The sequence below is a fragment of the Cinclus cinclus genome, chromosome 22 (genome assembly GCF_963662255.1).
Source record: "Cinclus cinclus chromosome 22, bCinCin1.1, whole genome shotgun sequence".
NCBI lineage: Eukaryota > Metazoa > Chordata > Aves > Passeriformes > Cinclidae > Cinclus > Cinclus cinclus.
This window is the reverse complement of record NC_085067.1, coordinates 7,546,092-7,570,515: the sequence shown is the minus strand read 5'-3', so window position 1 is coordinate 7,570,515 and position 24,424 is coordinate 7,546,092. Positions and strand designations below refer to the sequence as shown.

The 24,424-nt window shown below is 42.2% G+C and overlaps 1 protein-coding gene across 1 annotated transcript in view; it reads right to left on the bottom strand.

Moving 5' to 3' along the window:
* LOC134052530 (sphingosine-1-phosphate transporter SPNS2-like) overlaps positions 1–24,424 on the bottom strand; it is a 113,634-nt gene that overhangs the window by 28,006 nt on the left and 61,204 nt on the right. Inside the window, exons 3-5 of the mRNA XM_062507020.1 lie at positions 23,472–23,608; positions 3,055–3,206; positions 1,135–1,201 (exon numbers count right to left, since the gene is read on the bottom strand). Of these exons, the coding sequence (XP_062363004.1) occupies positions 1,135–1,201; positions 3,055–3,206; positions 23,472–23,608 (356 nt within the window). The remainder of the gene's footprint in view (positions 1–1,134; positions 1,202–3,054; positions 3,207–23,471; positions 23,609–24,424) is intronic.

Sequence of the window (24,424 nt, the reverse complement as noted above, 5' to 3'; positions counted from 1 at the left end):
ATCCTGCATCAATGTGTCATTTATAGTGGAAATGATGACCTGTAAGGAGTACAGTCTTGCAGATAGCTTGGATTTCTCAGGATAACTGTGAATACACCATCTAAAAAGTCCTAGTGATGATCTCTTTTCACAGATTAACCATTTGGGTTTTCAAGTCAGATTTGGGTTTTCTGAGTCCTCCAGTTAAAGCCCACTGACCAGAGGATGGGCTTTGGGGTTTTCACTCCTTGTGTTGGCCTCTGCTCAAAGTTCATGTTACTCTTAAATATTTCTGCTAATGAGGCAGCATCCTCTTGGTGGGAAGCTTTAGGCTACTCTATTTTCCACTCCAGGTGCACAGCTGGAAATTGCTCTCCACTCTCCCAGCTACAGATGAACTGTTCATGGTGATGTTCCTGGCTTTACTTACCCTGGGCATGGCCTGTGTCACAGAGGACATATTTGCTTCAGATGGGAACTCCTGTATTTCATCACCTACTGTTATAAATGGTGTTGGCCTGAGCTTCATGAGATTCATGGTCTCCATGAAGTGCCAGAGCCAGAGAATGCACCTCACATGCCACCCACAGTACCAAAGGTCAGAAACCAGTTCTGCTGAGCCACTTCCTCTCAGCTCTTTCAAGACATCTTTGTGTGCACAAGCTGTTTGTGAGTATGTGATTGGAGTGGATTATCTTTTCAGCCCATTTATCAGGGTCCCAAGAGGTTAAAATAGAAGGAAACTGACTGTCTCAGGGCAGAAAAACAAGCGGAAACTGGAACAAAGTGTTTTTTCCTCAAAGCCGGAAGCCATTCTCAGAGTTTCTTGACAGCAGGAGACTGAAAGACTGTGGAGTTGATTTAAGGCCAATGCCTCGTCTTCCTGTCCCCATCAAGAAGTCAGAATTGATTGATTGATATGAAAAGTGATTGGAAAATTCTTGCCCCCAAGCAGGGAAAACACCAAGTCCCACAAGCCAAGTCCATACATCTTTGCTTAGAGAGTGCATCTGCCATGCATTTAAGATCCACAGATGTAATTTCCAGCCCTTCACCTTTCAGATATAATAACAGGTTGAGCCATTGTGTGATAGAACTCTTCCTAACACTAATCAACTAACAAACTCTCATTAAGATGTGTCATTAAGAACTTACCCTCAGTGCCCAGTGCCAGTCTCCAGCAACCTGCTTCACACTCGACCCAGTGATGTACCCCAAGCCACTGCAAGAAAGGCCAAGATGAGAGTTGGTCAGAGCTCTAAGTGTGCCACAGTCACAGCTGCTCTTAGACAAAGGCAGGGAGCAGCACAACCAACTGTGTGTCCTCAGCTCTCTTGTCCTACAGAAAGAAATATGGGGATTGAAGCAGATGGTGGCTAGTATGTGACTCTGCCCAGCACTGCTGATCCAAAAATGTTCAAATCTGATGGAAATTTGGAAGTTTATAGCTGACCTTTCAATCTACAGTGAATGGAAACAAAGACTTAAAACACATTTATTTCCCAATTTCATTTCTACATCAGGCCTTTCTCTGAGCTAATATGAATATTAAACAATTTTATGTTCAAGCTTTCAGTTAAAAAGTGCCCTTCAAGGACAGGCCATATTCCATCATCAGATTTTTTTTTCTTGCCACTAAATAGCACTAAATAGCATCTAATAATGCAGGAAGAAACTATTTTCTATTAGCTTGGAAGAAAAACCAAGAAGAATATGCAAGAGGCTTGATGGGAGACCTTCAGCCACACCTAAGGTGCATCACAAGAGACTAAAGGTGAACATAGCCATGTTTCTCTCAACATGAACTGAAGGTAAATACCCTTTTCCAAACCTGCTGCATTTGTTGCTGAGATTGCCTTGGCTAAAAGTTGCCAGGATTGCCGAGGGGCAACTGTGAGCCCCCTCCCCAAACCCACCCCCCTTTATTGAAGAGTCTGCTAAGCTTTGGAGGTTGTCAGCTGTAACCTCCCTAAAACTGGACATTTTACCCAGCCAGGCCCCAAAATCAAACCATGAATTATCAGACTGGTTTGGGTTGTAAGTGACCTCAAAATCCACCCAGTTCTACCCCTTGCAATGGGCAGGAACACCTTCCATTATCCCAGGCTGCTCCAAGCCCTGTCCAACCTGGCCTTGGGCACTTCCAGGGATGAGGCAGCCACAGCTTCTCCGGGAATCTGTGCCAGGGCCCCACCACCTTCACAGGGAAGAATTTCTTCCTAATATCCAATTGAAACATCTTTCAGTTTACAGCCCTTGTCCTATCCTCCATGGCCTTGTAATCCATGCTGCTGCTGGATATTGAGATAATGAAGTCCCAGAATCAGACTCAACAGGATGAATATTTGTAATTTCTTTCTAGTTCATTGAATTTTCTATGTGAATACTTGCAATCCTTGGTCCTCTTGGCAAAATATTCTTTTCACCCATTAAGAATTAGTTTCTCTCTTTTTCCTCAAGAGCAAAAGGACGTTTGTGAGTTTTACGTCACAGGTTAAGTGTTCCAGCTTGTAAAATGCACCACCAGAAGTCTTTCTCTGAGTTTGAAACATGTCGTCCACGTACTCCCTGCTGGAAATGAGCCAATAATTCCCTTTTGCCCAGGATGCTGTCCAGCTCTGGGAATTGGTATGAAAACTATGCAAAGCCAGCTTGCTGACAATCTTACAATAGAGGGTCACCCATTATGTGGTGAAAAGAAATTAAAATAATGACAGATTCCCTCCTGTCCCAACAATCAGATACTGTGTTGGGCTGATAAAGAAACTCCACTGAAAGAAAAAGTCAGCTAAAATACTTTGATTCCATTTCCACCCCATTGCTGTAAAAAAGTAGGAAAAAAATGAAATAAACCAACAAGAAACTTCCCATTAGTTCCCAAAAGTCACACATAAGCCAGTAACAGAGCCAAAAAAAGAATCTAATTCCTGCAACTAATTAGTCACTGCTCCAAATATTTTCCTGTCTAAACCATTCCAGCCAAAGTCAAGAAGTATCATCATTAGCAATTTCAGATCTGTGTGAGTTTATATGAGAAAAGCCAAAATCAGGTTGAAGAACCTTTGTGTCACCTACCTGCCCAGAGGAATTGCAAAGTAGAACACAGACAGCATAAGGGTCCTCGTGTTTTTGGTGAACAGGTCTCCAATGATGGTTGGTGCAATAGTAGAGTAACTCGCTTCACCAATGCCAACCAAACCCCGTGAGAGCACAAGGAGCCAGAAATACTGAGAAAAGAAATATAAACATTAGCAGGTCCCTCCTTGGCTTTTTAAATTCAGGGTGGACAACAGTCAGGGAAATACAAATTAGTGTGACTGGAAAATGATCCTCTTGTATGCATTTATTTTTAGAACTTCAGAGTTGTTTTATTTGTCTTTTGCCCAGAAGAAAAGGATTGTATTTTTTGTGAAGATTTATAGACATGAAAGAGAAGTAATAATAAAACATTTACTCAGTGACATTCAAGAATATATTCTAGAAGAGGCAGAAGACACCCAGTTTGTTCCCAGATCCCAGCTCACTCTTACTGAATTGGGAAGGTCTGGGGAGGTGGGTGAGTGTAACAAACACTGCTCTGGGATCCAGAAACACCAGCTCCAGCCAAGCACAACCCACCCTCCCCAGCATGCCAAGGACAGGTTCCAAATGTGAAATCCTAAAGGCTCTTCTAAGCTGGGAAAGAGTTGAACCTGCAATCTCCCAAACTAAATGTCTTCCTTCATTAAAAGCTGCAGAATAACAGAATCTTTCAAAGGTGCTAAGCACTCATCTCATTCCACTTGCCTTGAACAGCAGCAGACAGCTCCCCAAACCTCTCAGAGGAGACCTGAGCTTTACTGGGAACCCCAGGAACATCCATGTATTCTCTGAGGAGGACCTGCAGAGAATGACTTGGAGCCACACAGGGCAGGGGCATGGAGGAGGCGTTCAGCTGCCCAGGGAACTACCTGCCTTTCTGGGTAAAGGGCAGTCCCACAGAATGAGGACGTACTTCACATGACCTACACACAACACAACCTAAAATGGTCAAAAAGGAACTGTTTCTCTAATAGAATTTTCTTAATGGCCCATTTCAAGCAACACTTCTGTGAACTGCAAGGACTTGATTTTCAACCTAAGCTCTTTCATTGCCCCTGCAGTTTTCTGGGTGCTGCTGAGTGCAGGCTACGACACAATGCTTTGATGCCTGAATACCTGATACATGAGCACAAGCAAGCTCTCAGCCATTTAACCAGCTTGAGGTACACCCAGAAATAATTGCGGGGGCAGAAATGAACCAGTCAATTCAGAAAGTTGTAAGCACAGAAAAATCTATTTCTACAAATGTAACCTCTACAAATCCTCAATTTATGTCATTATTCCATAGATCATTTGTGAGAAGAACAGCAGGGATTTAAACTGAAGGAAAGCAGGTTTAAATTAGATATTAGGAAGAAATTCTTCCCTGTGAGGGTGGAGAAGTCCTGGCAAAGGTTGCCCAGAGGAGCTGCGGCTGCCCCCTGGATCCCTGGAAATGTCCAAGGCCACGCTGGATGGGGGCTTGGAGCAGCCTGGAATAGTGGAGGGTGTCCCTTCCCATGGCAGGGGGTGGAAGGAGATAGGCTTTACATTCCTTCCCAACCCAAACCACTCTGATTCTATGCTTACGATATTTCCTTAACCACGACACGAAAGGACTTTGGGAAAAATTAGCAATTACAAATTCTCCTTCTTCAGATAGGAAAAAGTCAAGGGAAATTACTGACTTTGTGCCCTACAGCAAAGCCAAGCCAGAGTACAGGTCTCATTCACAAACATGGAAAATGCTATGGAGACTCCAAGCCACGTACCTCAGTCATAAATATATCCATCAGCAGACAAAAATCTACCACTGACATGTTTGCATTGTTTTCCTCACTGTAATCCCTGGTTGAAAAGAGTATTTTGAGGATTCCAATAGCCACAAAACCAAAATACTTTTGTGTGCCCTTCACTTCCTCATGTTTTGGTGTGAATTCCGGAGCATTACCCATTTTCTGCAGGAATACAAGTTCCTTTTAGCTGGCAGGGTGTGTGCAGTGCTGCTGGCGTTCATACATCTCCCAAAAGCTGCATGCACGTAACTCACACACGTGGGTGTGAGCAGAAAGGGCACTACTGTGACTCAAGTGATTTAATTGGTGTCGATTTCCCAATGCTCAAGCACTCCACTGCAGAAATATGCTGGCAGTCACTGGTGCACAGGTAACCAATGTGTTTTGAATGAGCAACAGTATTTATAACGTGCTGAAAGGCTTAGTCATGCAGAATTAGAAAGCAGGGAACTGGAGGCTGGCTGTGGTTTCTGATGAAGTTTAGATCTGGATCACAGAGAGGGTGACAGGCAAAGCAGTCACCTGCCTGGGATGAGCATGGACAATGTTACTTACACCTGAAGAATGACAAGTTTGTAAATGCACTGGATGTTCCTCCAATTTGAAATACCTCCAGAAAAATGACACGATTTTGTGTTCACCAGGTGGTATCACTCCCAGTGAACACACTGGGTAGGAATTTCCTCCAAACAATGTTGTTAGAAGGTTCCACTTACAGTCCCTGTGCAAAGCAGGAAAATGATACCAAGTATTCCTTCTGTGGTAGAGTGACTCAGTTTCATCAATACCAAGGAATCAGATGCCCAATACAAGGAAATTATCTGCAACAAGTAGCACACTCACTCTTCTCTCTCAGTTCCTCCTCAAATCCTCCTCCCTGGCTTATCCCATGCTGACACACTCCAAATATCTGTTTAATATTTAAACTATATTCTTTGAAGCAGTGGTATTCAAATCTAAGCAATGAGATTTTGACTTCATCTGGGAATAAAAGCAGTCTTTAAAAGCATAATCCACATAAAGACCTGAATAGTATTGCCCTTCTGAGATCAGATATTCAAGACGATAGACCATGCAGCCATTAAGTTGTGACAACTAGATTAAACATACAAAAATCTAAAACAATTTCAGGAATTATTTCTAGTCAGTTCCATACTGCACCTGGTTTTGGAGCTTTCTATCTAGGATTAAAGAGCTAATTTCTCTTCTTACCAGTTCCTCAGGATCTATGGCTAGCATACACCCTGTTGGAACTCACACGATAAAATTAATTTGTTAAAATGAGCTGAGACCCGCCCCCATCTTCCATCTCTAATCATTCACTCAAAACTTATATTTTAGTTGTCTCTGAAGAGGCACAGCTAGGGAGCTCCCCAAGGCAAAAAGTGGTCCCATCCATGACAGGCCTCGTCTTTTTGTTTTTCATATAAGAAAAAAATACAAACAACAACACAACTCTAAAATTCTTATGCTGCTGCTCATTTGGACCACAGGCATTCCATGAACCACTCAGAACTGGTCCTGAAACCACCCCATATGCAATAGAGACAACTGCTATTTTTTGTGTACATTTATACACATACACCCATAGGAACATCCCTTTTCCTCTCCAGGTGCATGTGAACACGAAAACCTGCACAAACACATGGCAAAGTCAGATATTCCACATGCTGAGGAAAATTCTGTTCTCCTCCACAGATGTAGCAGGACATCTCTGCCATTTGCTCTGCACTGGATTTCCCCCCCACTGCTTTTCCATTTATATCCTACCTCAAGGTTCTCAGGAGTTTAATGAGAAAAAGGGCTGACACCATTTCAGTTCTGTCAGTGCTCAAAAACAGAACAGGCAGCTCAGACTTTAACTGAATTTCACTGTTCCCCAAGCAGATATTGATATATATTGAGGAAGCTCATTCCTTTCTATGTGACTTGGTAACTCTGCTGTAATTTGTTCATCTGTGCAAGTAGGTTTCTGGCAGGAAAATTGAAAATATCTGAGTCAGCTTTCAGGACCTGAACTAATTCCTTCCCCATAGGTTAAGCCCAAAAACTTCAACACTTATCAATAGTGTTTTCCTAAAATGAAATGCTTGAAACGGAAGGGTTTTTTTGAAACAAGGCACTATTAGGACAAACAATTAATTTGTCTTCAATTTTGGAAAGCAGTTATAGCAGAGACTATCTGCACCTCCATGAGAGCTGCTAACATCTCCTGGTTTGGAGAGATGCACTGGGTTTTTTGGAATGAGTGCATCAGCCCACAGTGCAGCTCCATGAGTTTCCACAGCCAGAGCCATGGAGCAGCCCAAGGCACCACCCTGGATGTGACACTGGAAAGGGACACCTGAGCCACACACCATGACTGCTACAGGTCAATAAGGAGCAATTCAGGATGAAAAAGGGCTTCCAGTCCCTTTCTCCAACTTGTGTGGCTGGTGGGACACAAGCCAGGGAAGATTCCAGTACACAATAAACCATCAACATATGGAAAGAATGTTGGCTGCAGAGACCCAGAACTGCCACAGCCTTCCTGGGAATTTCCCTTCAAGAGATGACATCACCAGAAATTAATGCATGGAGGAAGCACTCCTACCTGTGAATGGGAGGTACAAAGGGTCAATGGACGTGCTCTCTTCTTCCCATCTCATAAATATATAGAAGGAAAAACACCCTCTGGCCATAAAGCAAAAGAAACCCAATTCCTCCAAATAGAAGTGCATTTCAAAAGGGATACAAACCCTTATGCCATGGGGATGTGCCAATAAGGAATAGAAAATTCTACCTACCAACTTCTACATTTCTTAAACTATCAGCAAGCCATAGGTAACAAGAGTGACAGATCATGGGGTCCAAGGGACCTGGTCTCAGTAGTGTCACCAGTGTCACCAAACACTAGAAGCTATGGATGTGACAATCCTTCAGAATTTACATCTGAAAAAAAGCTTTCATGGTTGGGGTGAAGTATTTATAATACAGTTAGGTTAGAAAAGACCTATGAGAACATCAGGTCCAACAGACAAAATGTATGATGTGGTTTCTATTCACACCTTCCTACTGACTTTACTCTCAATCTCCTGCACACATAAATGTTTGATGGCCTAGGACACATGACTGGCTTTAATCATGTTTGGTGAAACCTCCTAATTATACATTTATACTAGTTGTATAAACCATTCAAGGAGTAATATATGTTTTAAGAGGTCTAATTACAGCTTGAAGTTCTTTCTCCTTTTTTAATGAGTCAACAAAAGAAGTAAAGCCGCTGTTCTTTAAAAGATTATCTGCCAGTAGTAAACCTATTATCTGCCAAATATGTGTACAACTCTGAAGCACCAGATTTACTGTCTAAAGAATCATATGATCCTTAAGCTTTGGTTGTTAAATATTTGCATTTGAATGTGGAATAGTTTGTAAGGGTCTCAAAAGAAGCTGAACACATGCTGCTTTCAGATGATGCACACATGGACTGAGGAGATCCCACAGACAGAGTCATTCCAGAGCCATTAATTCCTGTGCATGCACAGAACCAATGCAAACCATGTTTAAAACTGCTGCTGCTGGTCTAAAAGAAGGATCTTTTATACAGCTACAGCACCTGCACCTGTACCCTTCCCTGTGTGAGGATGTTGAGTTAAACTCCTGTGGATAATGCATTTAGCTGATGTAAAAGAGCACTAGGTACCATTAAATTCCTCTTTGAGCTGAGTTTTGCCATATTTTCCTTCTTTAATTATATATATTTATTATCAAAAAAATCAAGAATATAGAATCAGGGTTTGCATCCTCTGAAAGCAAATGTTCATGAAGTCATTCCTACCATGGGCAGCTGGGATTGCCACACAGAGCCTAAAATGACAATAAACTAAGGAGAAAGCATTGGGATTGTCCTAATTTCCCTGAGTTACACTCCCGTATTTCTCCAGCTGGCTGAACTTTGCACTAGGCAGCCAGGGTAGCCCAGCAGTCACAAGTGATGAGTTGGATAAATCTAAGATGCTTCAGGAGCCAGCTGAACAAAGTAAACTCCACAGGCTCAAATATCAATTCAAGGGCTGCACAACTGTGGTTCCCTTTGACAGCTGCACTCACATGCAGAATTTGGCCTCCTTGAGCAGACCCTGCATTTTCTGACCAGGCAAACACCATTTCCTCCTCTGCTCTAGTAAGTTTTCCCTGCACTTTGCAGGATTTAAATGGCCAATGATGACACACCACATCTTTTGCCAAAAGATGCACCATTAACTATGAGGTAAGCCAAAGCAGGAACCTGCTCTGAGTATCAGGGTGGTGACTAAGAGCATTGACTCCTGCACAGTCACAGCTCAAATTCCAGCTCATTAGCTGAGAGTCACTAAAGAATTGAGCACTGGAATGGCATTACATATTTGTTTAAACACTAAACACTCAAATTCTCTCCGCCCTCCCAGGAATGAGGGATCACCTTGAAGAATCTGAAGGTTTCCAAGTCTAACAAGGACACTGACATAGCACGAGAGACAAGCTGACATTAAACAATGAGGTTGATGCTTCAAATTCCATTCTGTGCCTGGATGGATGACAAAGGCCACAGCAGAACAGATAAGCCTAAATACATCTTCCAACACTGCACCCCTAAAGTTTTATGGATTTTGCATATATATAACCAAGGCACCTGGCCTCCATTGGTGGATACAAGTGCTGGGCCCAAATATTTGATGGGAATGCTATGTCAAATCCAGATATGAAACTCAAAGCTACACACCTCATCTTCTCAAACATCAATGGTTCTAACTCTTCTCTAATTAAAGCAGAATAAATATTGTAAAGAGCCACAGAGAGGCTACATAGTACTGGTGAATTGTTCCATGCCAATCCTGAAGAATATGTCTTCCTGTCTAGTCCAGCCCAGATTTTTGGGGTAACTGAATATTCATTCCAAATTTTGGCCATTTGATGTCTTACCATCTGGGAGATCTTTGAGCAGGAACAGAGGAAGATTAAGCTCTTTATCTTTATTGACAAGTGATCTAACCTAATCCCTTATGGGATTGCCAGCCAAGAGACCAAAATACAAACCAGCACGGGGGCAAAACTGTGCACTGAGATGTTGACCAGTCCTTTTCTCCTCTGTTCAGAGGTTGGCTAAGCACTGGTTTCAGGATTTCCTACATGCAAAGGGAGTGGGTTATGCTCAGTCTCTGGGTGGTACAAATGGACCGGAGGGCACATGCTCAGGTGAAGATGAGCTGGAGACAGACTGATGGGTTATCAGCTCTGAGGCAATGCTGAGAGTTATCAGTGTTTATCTGTTTGCTGCAGAGATACAAGAAGTTCATGCTAGAGTTACCTGTCAGATAAATATAATTACGAACCACCCTTCTCACCTCCACCACGAGTTGTCCCCTGATCAGCCCTGAGTCCTGCAGGCAGGGCGGCCCAGGGCAGATGCCATTTGTCCCACTGCAGGGAAGTGATTGGGTTTAGATTCCTCTTTTCTTCCCTCATTGTGTGTGTTGTCACTCACCCATGCCTACTTTTCACTCCCCATCTCTACCATCACAACTACTTTGTAAGTCACTACTGTACACAACCGTTTCCTAGAACTTCCATCACTGATGAATTCTATTTAAGTTCTACAGTTTCCTCCCTTCAAACTGAACTCTTGATGCTAAGTCTGTTTTCCATCACCATTTTTTAACTGCTCTTCTCTTTTGCAAGCACTCACAGAGTAAGAGAATACCTGAGACTGGAAGGAGTTTTGGAGATAGTCGGGTCCATGTCCCCTGGTCACAGCAGGACCAACTACAACAGGCTGATCAGGATAATGTCCAATGGAGTTTTGAGTATCTCCAAAGATGGGGTAGCCACAACCATGCTGGACAACCTGTTGCAGTGTTTGACCATTCTCAAAGTAAAATTGTTTATTCTTACGTTTAAGTGAAATGTCCAGTATTTTAGTTTGTGCCCCTTGCCTCATTTTTCACTGGGGATCTTTGAGAACAGTCTGGCTCCATCCTTACACCTTCCATCAGGTAACAATATTCACCAAAGCAGCACTATGGGCTCTATGGGGACAGAAGCAGTTCTAGAGTGAGGGTGCCACTTTGGCAAAGGTGAAGTATTGAAATTCAGTTAAATCCATATGGCAGATACCATGTCACATTTGCTATGTCTCTGCCACATTCACACTAACCAGGTTTTTCTTCACTCCTTTTCCCTTAAGCTTGCTTGGCATAGAAACTATACTAGTTAACATTTATGTCTGGCAAAGTATGTTTCTCTTACCCAAAGATCGTCCCCTCAACTCTGACAAGCAGGTCACTAAAATTCAAGTACAAGTGTCCCTGGCCTTTTTCCTTCAAGTGTTCACAGGTTTTAGTCACACATTCACATTACTTTTATTCACGTGTACATGTTCTACATATGCTGGCTGGAGGTTATAACTGTGTTACAGATGAGACTGCTACACCACACCAAGATTTAACAGCAAGCTACTGAGTTATTGAAACCTTAGTGCACTTTATTAATCACTTGCTCAAGGGTCAATACTGAAACCCTTTGCATTTAGGATGGACTTATACAACAACTTCTAAAGCACATCTGATTCCTCTGCAGCATCCATTTACAGTTTGTTAAACACTTCCAAAGTTCAGCTCATTTGGATGCATTAAATGTCTCACTGATCCTCAGCTCTAAACACCTCACCTTTGAACAATTCCCTTTTGGGAAAATTCAGCTGCTACTCAGAGCCCTACAAGGAGAAGAGACAACAGCAAGCAGAAAGAGACCAAAATACATATTTAAATATAAAAATGAGCAAGGGAGATGAAGCAAAGTCCACTCACCTTTCCTTTGATTGTCTCTAGTATTTGTTAATGGCTTCAGTTCTCCCAGGTAGCCTGTTCAGGCACACTTAATTGAATGTGGAAAGTTTTATTTCGGAATGCACTTAAGATTCTGGTTGATTAAAGCATCCTCATTTTATGAGATTTATATTATTATTTAGTATACAAAAATTACCAATAAAGACTGTAAGATACTCCTTTTTCACTCATCACACACTTCAATCAGCAACTAAAGTGTTTAACAACTGCATACTACGGGAGGCTCTAAAGTGAAACACCTAATTAAGTGCTCTGGAGATAAAAAATAAACCCAAACCACCCTGGAAGTAACAAGACTCCCACAGCACTTGTTCCACAGAGCTGCTTTGTGCTTCACAGGGACAAAAATCTGTGGCAAGGTTATCTGAGGTTTCTGCAAATGTTGAATGTGAAATTCCCTTTCAGCACTAAAATTGCAGTGTCTGAAATCCAGGTTCCCAGCACTCTCCTCCTCTCCAAAGCTGTGGCAGTCCTGATGGAATCCTTTGTTGCTTTTCAGTCAGTTTTGGGCAGCACAAAAAAAAGGAGCCAGCCCAATTCCCATTCGCCATCCCATTAGGTAGTCTAATTACAAGACACTGGGTGACGAAGCAGCACCACCAGGTCCTAATGAACTGAGTTAAGACAAAGCAGCATTTCAGCTCCCTAACTGAAGGGCTTTTCATTTGATTGACCTGCCCATGGTAAAAATACTATGACATGCAAATGGTGGGATTTACATTCTCCTCAGTTTAGTTTCTTGGTCATTAATATTGGATTAATGACAGGGAGCTGGGAAGCAATTGGGAGGAAGGTACCAGGTTGCTCACTCACCAAACCTCATCCAGGAGATGCATCACTGCTGTAAAATAGACCTTAAAGAAAAAGGCTGATGTTCAAATAAATCACAGGGATCATAAAGAGCCCCATGTTCCCAGTGCCTGGTAGAAAACAGAGTTAAAACACTTCTTTTCATCCTTGGCTCTGGTGTAAGGCCCAAAGGAGTCCATGGCCCTTCACATGGCTGAAATAGTGGTCATTTATCCCTGTTACAAAACCATTACACCAGAATGTATCTTCCAAAACTGTTCCCCTAAGAACACTGATAGTTCTGGGTTGGAAGCAAATGGTTGCTTTTTGTTCCAGATCTGTCAGGTGGGACACACTTACCAGCACTTGCCTCAAATATCTCTGGCATTAGGCACTATCACAGTTTCCTTCCTGAGAGTGCAAACACAGCCATAATCACTAAAATAGCATTGGAAGAAATACAACGTATTTTTGCAAGTGTGGAAATACTGCAAGGTTCTAGACACACACAGGTTCCCAAATGCAGGTGGAATATGGGGTGGCATCCACTGACCCAAAGGATATTCACAGGTAATAATGGGCTACTGTGTCCCAGCCATAGATGAGTCACAAGCAAAACCTAAATCCAAGCAATAAAGAGATGCCAGATTTTCAGAACATTTACAGGCATTGATACCTAGCACTAACAACATCTCATCCTCCAGTGATGTCTACAAAAATGTGTGAGATCCAGCCTCTTTAACACGATGGACCATCTTGGCCCAAACTCTTTGGTTTGCACCAGTTCTTAAACAAAAATTTAGTCAAATCCATCAGACAGGTTGTATTGGAGATTCTTGGAAAGTACAGTCCTATGTCCCTATCCCTGAAACCATTGCAGAAACTTTGATTTCTCAGCACCCTTTGAGAAAAGCTTTACCCAACTGACTGAGACACCCAGGTGTGAAGATTTTGCTCTCACTAGATGCATTTTGAAGTGTAGAACAGTTTCTGAGAATGCATGAAGGACACATTTTAAGGGAATCCCTCAAGGTTTAAATGAAATTAGCACAAAGTTACAGTCCCTGCAACTTTTCCCATACTGTTGGTTCTGCTGATTCTTGGCATATTTTGCTTTGCATATGCTAAAAAGTCAAGTACATCAGCAGGTCGGCTCTTGCATGCAACTTTGCTGAAGAACCATTTAAATAATTCCAAACTCTCTTTTTTGTTCCTGCTTTGTGTTTTCATGCTTCCCTGGCTTGCTGACTCAATCAATCAAGATCCAGAGACCTCCAAGAACCGTGCAGAAGGCTGATCTTGCAGAATGTTTGGCCCATATCTGAGAGATGCCTCACTTTTAGCATCAGATTTCCAGAGAGAAAGTGGTGCATCTACCAATTCCTTCTACTTAGGAGTTGCTTCTTATTCATGATTTTCCTTGAACAGTTGTCATGTTCCTTTTTGAAGTGTTATTAATTGACAAGGTTTTGTCGTGCTGTAGCTAAATTTCATTCTTTAAATCCAGCCTATCTGACAAAATGACAACCTATTAAACCACACTAAACACATTTGGATATTTTGTGACTATCTTCTCATGAGGCTTCATCACTCATCTTTTCAGACTTGATGATCAGCACCACTCCCAGGGATTTCCAGCTCAAAATCTATTAAGTAGGGTTCAGATTAGTACTCTAATTTGACTTATCTGAATTGCAAATGCAGCGTTTTGTGTAGCCTGGGAACTTTATACATTTAAAAGAAATGTCAACACTTCAAAAGACTAATTTAGCACCTGGTACTGTAAGACATTTCCCTTCTTCCCACTATTTGCACATGACTTAGAACATAATGGTCCTTTTCCCAGCCTTTATGCACAACCCAGGAGGCCAAAGACTGAAGAGGAAGACTGTGTGGCCATTGAGGAAGCACTTACACTTCCCAAGGAGTGACTGATGCATTTGGATCAGCAGGCAGCCAGGAGCTCAACCAAAGAAAGGCCCAAACCCATACTTTTGCATCTGAACAGAAGCCAGAGCCTGAATAACACATTCTCTCTCTCCTGCATCCTGTTTTTCAGGACAATATGCACAACCTTCAAGAACCACTCTGCTAATAGATTTGTTTCCAGGCCTCCTAATGAGCCTAAACCTGGGATGAATGGATTGTTTTCTTTGTGAGGCATCATTAACCATACTCTGCTAAAGCTTTGTGCTTCCTTCCAGGCTTCCAGAACCTTCCATAAGGTGCCTCACTATATCCATGCTGAACACACATCAGTTTGCAGCCTTCAAAAATGGGAACATTTCTCCAGACCCGGATCTGACCATCCCAGTGGATCATGAAGGCACACGTTCTACACCACCAACGTGGCACCCTCTCTGTACCCTCAATGCACAGCTAGCTGGGGAGTGAATTCCCAAAATCACTGGACCACCCAGGCACTGCAGCAGTGACTTGCTTTGCTTCTGAACTCGTTTTACCAAGCCAGACATCCCCCTGTGGAAGCCCAGCATGCACCCAGAGACCCCACATCAGGAATAACTTGTGTCCCTCAGGCCACAGCATACTGCAAGGATCCTGTTAGACTGACAGAAAATTAATTTTACAATTCCTTTATATTTTAACATTTGCTTGGAAACTTACATGCAGCACTACTCCTTTTTTTTTTTTTCCCACACCAACTGATTAAACCCCAGTCTATTTAAGGAGCATTTTCCCTTTCTTCCATTCCTTCAATGTTTTGAACAAGGCTGAGCTTAAGATACTGTCATAATTATTTATAAAACATAATACTAAAGCATTATAGAGACTTCCACTTATGCAGAGTTAAGAAAAAATACATTATTTGTGTTCCATCAGCATGCCCTGGGGTTAGGCTTCTGCTGCAGCATGACAAGCAGAATATACATTTTAACAGACAACAGAAGAAGTGTTTCCAAGACACACACAGCCTGGAAATAAAGTAAATATGCCTTCTTCCCTCTGCCTCCTCAGCAAATCACTGGCCCAGGTGAGATTTCCTGCTCAGGCACAACAAAAACAGGACAGGTGGAATGTTACAGGCAGGTATTGCTTCCACACCATCCATTTACTGACACAGCAGATTAACTTTCCTACTCTTCAACCTACAGACTATAAATTCAGCTTTCTGCAAAAAAGTGGGACAAACCTATAAAAGTCTTTGGCCTGCAAAAATCGTTAATGCACCATGCTGTTGTCTCTAAGCATTTCCATGATCAAATGAAACAACACCCAATGTGTGTTGACGTAGGGTCTGACTCAGTTGTCACAGACACACAAAAGGTTCCCACAGACTTCCAAAGAAGGAGCTGAATCAGAACCACAATCACAGACTCTGTGATCACGGTTTCAACAACTTCCAGTAACCCAGATAACAAACAGCACTCTGAAACAGGACAGGCCATTACAGGGCTGAGACCCTGTGCAAATTAGCATTGAGCTGTGAGCCTGTTTCTGGATGTCCACCTGCTCCAGAGAATGCCTGAGCTCTGAGGGGCAGGTCTGACATTTCAGTGCAAGTAACTGCCCTCATTCCACTGAACTGCAATCCCAGCCTCTGCAGTGAGACACGGGAATGCAGGTGAGTTCTGATGCTAAGCAATGGAAACATCTCTTCTTTCAGTATCCACAGCGTCTGATTCAGACACTGTGTGACTTCAGACCAATTTATGACCTAAAAGGAAGTGGCAGGGTGCAGGAGGCCCATTTATGGACACACAGCTGCACATAGCTGGGGTGACCTGAGAAATTTGAATAGGACATGGTGCCAGACTGACCCCACCTGGGGAAGGTGGGATGTGGGGGGGTGCACCCTGATGGCTCTCAGGTCCCAGGGGGAAGAGCAAACCTGTTCCTGTTCCAGACACTCTGCAGATGGGAAATGCAATGTGTGGTAGAGATATTCCTTATGATAGTTACTTGAAGTTAATTTCTCTCATCACAAGAATAAGTTTTCTGAGTAAGCTTTGGAACTGCGCTGTGTCTCTCCTGGCAGCCATCACCAGCTGTGTTTTCAATAACTCTTCCCAAATACTTCACAGATACATGGACACAGATACTGGATGGAAAAACCCCAACGCTGAGCAGAAAATACACTTCAATTTCTGATAACACCTTTGAAAAGCTGCCTCCTCTCATAGATTGCCTTTTTTGGGTCTGATGCTCTGAGAACACTTTAATCTGGTTTTCATTTATAGTTTCCCTTGGAAGAGTGACAGGTACAAAGGGACAAGGTAGGAACATAAAACGACCAGGAGACAAACACTTGACAGCAATTCTGCACTCTACAACTATTTCATTTATATAAATCTTTTCCCAATGCTTCCATCCTTGGTTAAATCTGAGGGAACAGTGAGGACTCAAGATTCAAGAGTTCAAGTCATTGCACTTGTCTGTGCAAAAGAAGATGTTCTTACAGAAAAACAATTTTCCATACATTATTTGGAATCAGCTGTGCTGAAGATGATAGCAGACTTGACAGATACCCAGAATACCTTAAGGCCAGCTCAGTCAGAGCTCCATTATTAAAGGAATAAGCAATAGTGTATTTTTTCCTACAGTATATGTCATATAATCCATATGAAGAGATGTGAGATAATAAAACTTACAAGAGCACTGGGAACAGCACTTGGAAGGAACAGGAGGTGCCTTCTTGTTGGTGAATGGTCAAAGAAATGATGCCTTTCAATTTCACATGGTGGTGATGCTGGGTTAATGGCTGGACTCAATGACCTCAGAGGTCTTTTCCAGCCTCAACAATTCTGTAATTCTAAAAGGGGTTGTGGGAACTATCTCTCTTTAAATTACCTCCCTTCAGATATACAAGAGAGGGACAGTGAGGCAGAATGAGGTCCACACAGAATTCCACTCTGCAGTGTAAAGCAGAGATGAGAGCTCTTATCCTTTCTCTCTCTTACTGGGACTTCTGAGCCACCTAAGCCCAGCACAGAACCTCCTTCACCAGGCACCCACTGACCCCAGTGCCCCTGGCACAGCAGATCACTGTGGGGAGGAGGGAGCTCTCATAGCTGGAAGAAGAGGTGATGCACAGATTGCCACTTCTCACTTTGGAGAGCAGAGGCAGAGCAGGAGGCTGCAGGTATCTTGTGGTGCAGGGGGCACTAGGGCAGCACAAGGGCCAGAACTGGAGCTCAGAGTGATTTGGGAGCTGACACCACCCACACAGAGAGCACTAGCACTCACCTGACCTCCTTCTGATAAGAGTCCACAGTAGGTAATATTTTTCCTGAGCAGTCTAGAAAAGGCCAAGTGCACAGAAATCCAAATGTCAGCAGCACGTGCTTGTCTGCTGGGCTCCTGTGCCACATCAAAGCTGGCAAAACACAGCAGAGCCAACCAAGAGCTTTGGCCATGAACCTCTTTCGTTAGTTCCAGCACCAGGTCTGTGACAGCCCCAGGGAACTGCCTGGGAGGGAAGGGACTGAATGCACATGCAGCTGACTTCCCAAAGTTGCTGGGAGAATCCCTTTTGCCTTTTTTCTACGAGAGAGTTCTGCTCAAAAATAAGAGGCCGGAACAGTAGGATATAAACATTCCAGTAATTCATGGTGACTTCAAAGACAACACTCAGTCTCCTTCTTACATGTAAAATTATGGCTTGGGGATTTTAGTTTTGTTTGTTTATGTTTTTCAAGCTGTGTATTTATCTTGCACAGTGGAACCACAGGCACAGGAGCTCTATGTTTTATATTACAAATTCTGCTGGAGCACTTAAGACTAAAGGCTTTTTTTTTTCCTATAGTGAATCATCATGTGGAAGGGGTGGTTGGATTATATTTATGTTTCTTAGAATTAACCCAACTAACCATTTGTTCCATACTGCACACAATTTGTTGCTTCTCTTTTAGAAACTCCTTGAAAGACAAATTTTGGAAATAAAAATACAACTGGCAAGTCTGAAAGACCGGACTTGAGCAAGCACTGCAGACTAACTGGAACTACACCATGAATGATCTTCTTCCTCTTCCAGAGATAAATCAAAATAAAAGGAAAAAGAAAACCACACCAAGAGGAATACCTATCCAGAGGTAAATTGCAGTGGGAGCAAAAAAGTTTTATGATGTTAGCTGTATTAAAATCTGAACATAAACATTTACCAAGAACTGGAGAATTCAAAATCATATTCCTGGTTTACCTTGTCAATTTTTTGCTTTTCCATTTCCCAACTTTCTAGCATGTGCAGCTCTGGTGTCTCCCAGCCAACCCACATTACCACATCCTGCTCTGGCTGTGTATTAGGTACTCTTGGTCTCCCAGCCTGGTGCAGCAGAAGCCTTTGCTCATTTGTAAGCCAGCACACCTTTTACACAGAAATATGCTTTATTCAAGATATTGGCATGGACATTTACATGCTTTAAGATAGTAGTGTCTGCCCACGAGGGAGAGGGTCCTGATGTCCCAGAGGGATGGGCTGAGAGGGGCAGGAAATCTAGCACCAAACCCCAGGGTTCATCTAAAACAACCTGCTGCTCAAGCAAGCTGAGAACACTTAGCACAACTAATAGAAGTGGATATTCAAGCAGCCAGAAACAAACTCTCAGCACGTGGCATGATCACTCCTGATAACCAGGTTGCTTCATATTCAGAGAGAAAAGGTGCAATTGGGATTACAGACCCTTTCCAAGGACATGTTGGAATATAAATCACTTCAAGGTATATCAGGTACAGACATATATATATATATATATATATATATATATACCAGTCACCACATGAAATCAGGCACTGTGCTCATGAAAACGCTGCCTAGGGAAATAAACTGCTTACTTATTGCATCAGAGTTTATATTGATACAGAGGAAGACAAATGTATATTTAGATTTTTGTGTGGTTGGAAACACATCTGGGTAAAGAAACTCCATGAAGATGGTGCACTTGTTTCTTTACTTTGGGATATGACTCTATGTCACACAGAAGCCTACTGATTTTTTGTTGATTTATTACAGTTCATGAACCAACAACCAGCAAGTGTTTTCCCCAAATGCTTGGCAAAAGGCAAAAACAACACAAGAAAGGGTTTTGCAAATGAAAGTGCCAAAAAGTGTGCTGGTAGGTGCAGACCTGATTTAAAGTCAGGCTTAAAGGGCGAAAATCTCTAAGCAGGTGTTTGTACGTAAAAAATAAAAATTAAGATACATATATTATTTTCTGAAGCTCCTATAAATGGAATTAATCTAGAGATATGTCTAAATATGTACCAACTTTACCTAATTTTAGATTATTGAACAAGTTTGTTAATAACTTCTTAATGGAACTTCTATTGTAGGAAGTGCTAAACAGTGTTATAGATCAGAAATGTGCAAGTACCAAAGCAGAGGAGGCCTCATGTCTTACAGAGAAATTCTGTACTAACATAAATTATCAAACCACATTAAAAGTGAGCTTATCAATTTCATCTCAGTCTAACTACTTCTGATTATTTTCTTTAGTTAAATTTATCATTAGCTATTTTTATCCATGGAAACAGGTGTATTTATGGAATCACTCTGTGATGCAGTATTTATTTGGTTTCTTACTACAATTTGTTTCAAAATTAATTTAAGATCTCATGAACAGTAACCAAACTTCTAAGCATGATTGTCATGTTTCTATTTTGGTATGTGTGGAATTCATGCATTGCTGGTTTCTATCCCTGCCTGTGTGCACTAGAACTGCCCCCAGATTTTGACCTGATTTTCTTTTTCATTGTTAGAGCCCATTATCTACCTATTAGTAGCTACCAGCAGATAAGAAGTTAATTCTTCATTTATTTGACTGTCATTATTCCACATTAGGAACCCAGAGATACTTGATAATAAATAACTAATGATATTTTAAAAAGGCAGAGCTCTCTAGCAACTGTCTGCATGGAACATGTATCCAATTCCTGATTTATCTGCCGATTTTCAGTCACTTTTTTAAACCCAAGCTGAACAAAATACCATTTAGACAGTATCTTAGATGACCTGTTTACTGTACTCCAATCCTTTTGTGCTGGTTTTGCCTGGGACACAGTTAATTTTCTTCCCAGTAGCTGGTATGGGACCATGTTTTAGATTTGTGCTGAGAACAGAGCTGATAAACACAGGGATGTTTTCATTACTGCTGGGTAAGTGCTCATACAGAGTCAAGGTCTTTTCTGCTCCTCACCCCCCAGTGAAGGGCTGGGGGATACAAGGAATTGGAGAGACACAGCTGACTTCAGCTGACCCCAGGGATATCCCAGACCACAGGGCATCACGCTCAGCAGATGCACTTGTGGGAAGACAGTAGGACAGGTAAGAATGAACATGTAAATTTGTAAATTTGTAAACTCCGTACATTTGTTTGCACAATAATCTAGTCATCGACTCAAACAACAGCATTTTTCACAGCTTCCTTTAGATGTTCAAATTTTAGCCAGGAACTGACACACTACCAAAGAGCTTTACAAACTGGGTGCCTTCAGAGTTCACTAGCTCTGTAGCTGCTTTTGGCCTTTGTTAAGCTCTTTCCATTTGCACCCCAAATTTCAGCTGTGTGGCTGTGCATTCTGTTTAATCACACAGTGACAGGATGCATGAGGCACTAGACACCGTCAAAATTTAAAGAAAGGCAATCCCTGAAGACAGTCTGCTATTCCTCCTGAATGGCTACTGTTTCTCACCTAATTCAGGATTTTTTGGTGCTGCCACATAAAGGAGTTCTCCAATGGGCTCAGCCTGTGTCAGCTCCAGCCCTGTGTTCTCATGTCAACTTGGATGTGAGAACTTCTCTACTCACAGTAGTTCTACTACTGCCTTTATTTGTGCTAGCAAAGAGTTTTTGATATTTCAGCTCTCTGTCCTCCTTCCCAACAAATACATGGACTGTGTTAAAAGGAAAAAAAATGTTGAGAGGAAAAGCAACATTTTACTCCTCAAATGAATCCTAGACAAGAAAGATCAGGAAAAATGCCTACATGAAAACAAACAAACAAACAAACAAACAAACAAACAAACAAACAAAAACAATCCAACAAAAATCCTCTTCACTGACCCTTTTAGCATGTCAGAAATTCACCTTGTTCAATTTGGCATGTCTTCCCAGTTAGAGATCCGACCTCCACCATGGACACCGAAGTGGGAAGGATAACGTGGGAAGCTGATTATTCTTAGGAGCTTGCTCAGCTGCTGCAGCCACTGGGTAGAGAACATCCTTACAGCAGCTGCAACATTTTCCATTACCTCCTGGAGTCAGTAACAGGAGGTGGGCATGAGAACTCTGGATTAATAACTAAGTCTTCTGGTGGAGTTGAGGGATGCAGGAAAATCAGGACAGGCGATTTTTCTAAGTATTAGGGTGGTTTTTGTCAAGATGGTCTTTGGGGCCCAGAGTTAGTACTGATGCATATCCAGGATGACTTAACACAAGTCTGGCTATTTTGATTTTGTCTCTCTTGTGACTTCCAAAACATTGGGTTTTGGATTCGCAACATATGTTACTGCCACTCTGAGCCCCTGTGTACAAATAACCACATATATTAATCCCTGAACTACTTCAGCTAATAAGCCCCAAATCCTTAAACTGAAATTCAACTCTGAAAACATCAGTCCAGTTCCAGTGCTCCCCTGCTTCCAGCTGTGGGACCCATCTGACTGCAGAGAGATCAGTGAGAATCTAAGCATAAATATATGTCCATAACACAAGAAGTGTTTATAAGAAGGTCATTGGTTCTCTCTAAAATGCTTCTCTCTTTGGGCTCTGATCAAAGCTGCTCTTCCAGAATGTTATGAGAAAAAAAATTTAAAGAAAAAAAAATTAAAGAGCAAACAAAAAAAATCCTTCATTATTTTAGACAAGAGACATTCTCTTTGTGGAAAAGGTGCTTCCTGGCCAAGGGTAACCCAGAACAATTTACTGAGTTAAAGGCTTCCACATTTGGCCATATGCATTTTGCTTTAGAAATGCAGCAACAACCAATCCTGGTGAAAGCCAGACCTGACATGAGTGCCACTGCCTGCTTTAAGTGGAAACTCTCTTTTTTTTAAAAAACTGGAGAGCATGTGGGTGGGCAGGATGGAGAAGGCTGCAGAGGTTTAGTCCCTGGCTGTCATTCTTTAGGCATGACCACAATGCTGCAATCTCTGGAACGAAGCTGGACAGAAAGGATGAAGAATGTCCCTGCCTGCCTTGGGGAAATCAGTCTGATGATGCCAGGAGTTGTGATCTGTCTCTCCAGGAAAGTTGCCCCCTGCAGCAATTAAATCTCTGCTATAACATGATTTAAACAAGAGGTTATTTCCCTGCAGAAACTGCCAGATCATTGTTTCCTCCAAATGCCTCTGACAAGAAAATTAATGAAGTGAGGAGCCCTCAGAATGGGGCACTGCATCTGTCCTGGGAGCAGGAGAGGGGCACAGAGCTTCACAAAGTTAAGTGAGCCTGACAAGTCCATCACCAGTTTCCCCAGACAAATCCACTGACAAGTGTTGAAGGAGCTGAAGCTGTGTCTGATCTCCACGTTATCATCCATTTTCTCTGCCTTGGTGGACAGAAACCAAAGTGCACCTGTAAAACCACTGCTGGATGCATTTTGTTATTCCACATACCACGAGCAGACTTCCCAACAATATCCAATGGCTTCAGTTACATATCAGAAGAGAACCACTGTGTAGCCGTGGATTCATTTTTCCAAGACTTTTCCAAAGCCTTTTAAAGCTTCTTTAGGATCTCCCTCAAAACAAAGCCCTTATGTCAACAGAAACTCTTGCTTAGATATGCTTCATATGTTGCTTTTTATGAATATGCACGATCAAAGGGTGACAGCTTTCACAGTTAAGTAAACACAGTTCCACAGAGCACACTTCTCCCACAAAAGGTCAGATAATACAATATTTAACTAAATGTTAAATGCACACGAGAGGGACATGTTCCCCTTGAGCACACTGGCATGGGGAGTTATTTAGGAATATATTGCCCATCTTTTCAGGACACCCTGCAAAGTGTCTTTGCAAAGATCTTACCTGTTCAGTGATGAAGGAGCTTGAAAAAGTGACAGCTGACCAAAAGAAGATCCCACAGCTGAGAATGATCTTTCTGTTGAACCGGTCACCAAGGTAACCAAAGATCGGCGCCGCAACCATGAAACTACAGATAAAAACTGCAAAGGAGGGAAAAAGGAAAGAAACCTTTCATAAACATCAGACCAAATTTTCTGCAAGCCAAATCCTCTAGAGAACAGTTCCAAATAATTAGACATTCTGCAGTGCTGCCTTGCAGAGTTGTGCAGGCCAATAGGCTTTCTGAAGTCAGTGTTTCCTTAATCAAACAGATTTTTCATTCCCAGAGAAACTTCAGACCAGTGAACTCACATTACTTGAAAGCACCAGACTCTCACAGCTGAGCTCAGATCTGGGGATAGGCAAAACCAGGACAGAATAAATTAAGAGCTTCTGCTTAAATATTACTGAGAAGGTGAAGGTTGGAAGGAGTTACAAGCAAACAGAAAACAAGCCAAGGGCTCCTTGCTGGCTCTTGCAGCAGAAACCTGAGAGAAATGGGCCACAGAAGCTGAGGTTCTTTCATCCTTCCTAGCATCCTTCCTGTTTTAAAAAAATTATGAAACAGTGAGGAAAACCAGTAAACACCACTATCATCCTAGTGACACCAGCCCTGTCTCCTCACTAGGTCCTTTCACCATCATTAAACTTGTTTTTAAACTCATCACTGAGCAACAGCTTCATTAGAACAAAGAGCTTTAACCTATATAAAGTCCAAGCAGGCCAGGATTGTCTTCATCTGAAAGACTTCAAGTTCACCCTTTGCATCCTCCGAAACCTCCAAAACATTAACCCAAGACCTTCCCTCATGTAGGAATGAGGCTCTTGACAGAGTAACTTCTGCAAAGTCACCTCAATTCAGAGTTCATTCCTGCACCCATCTCAAAACAATCAGGCCTGTGAATGCTCTGAGAACA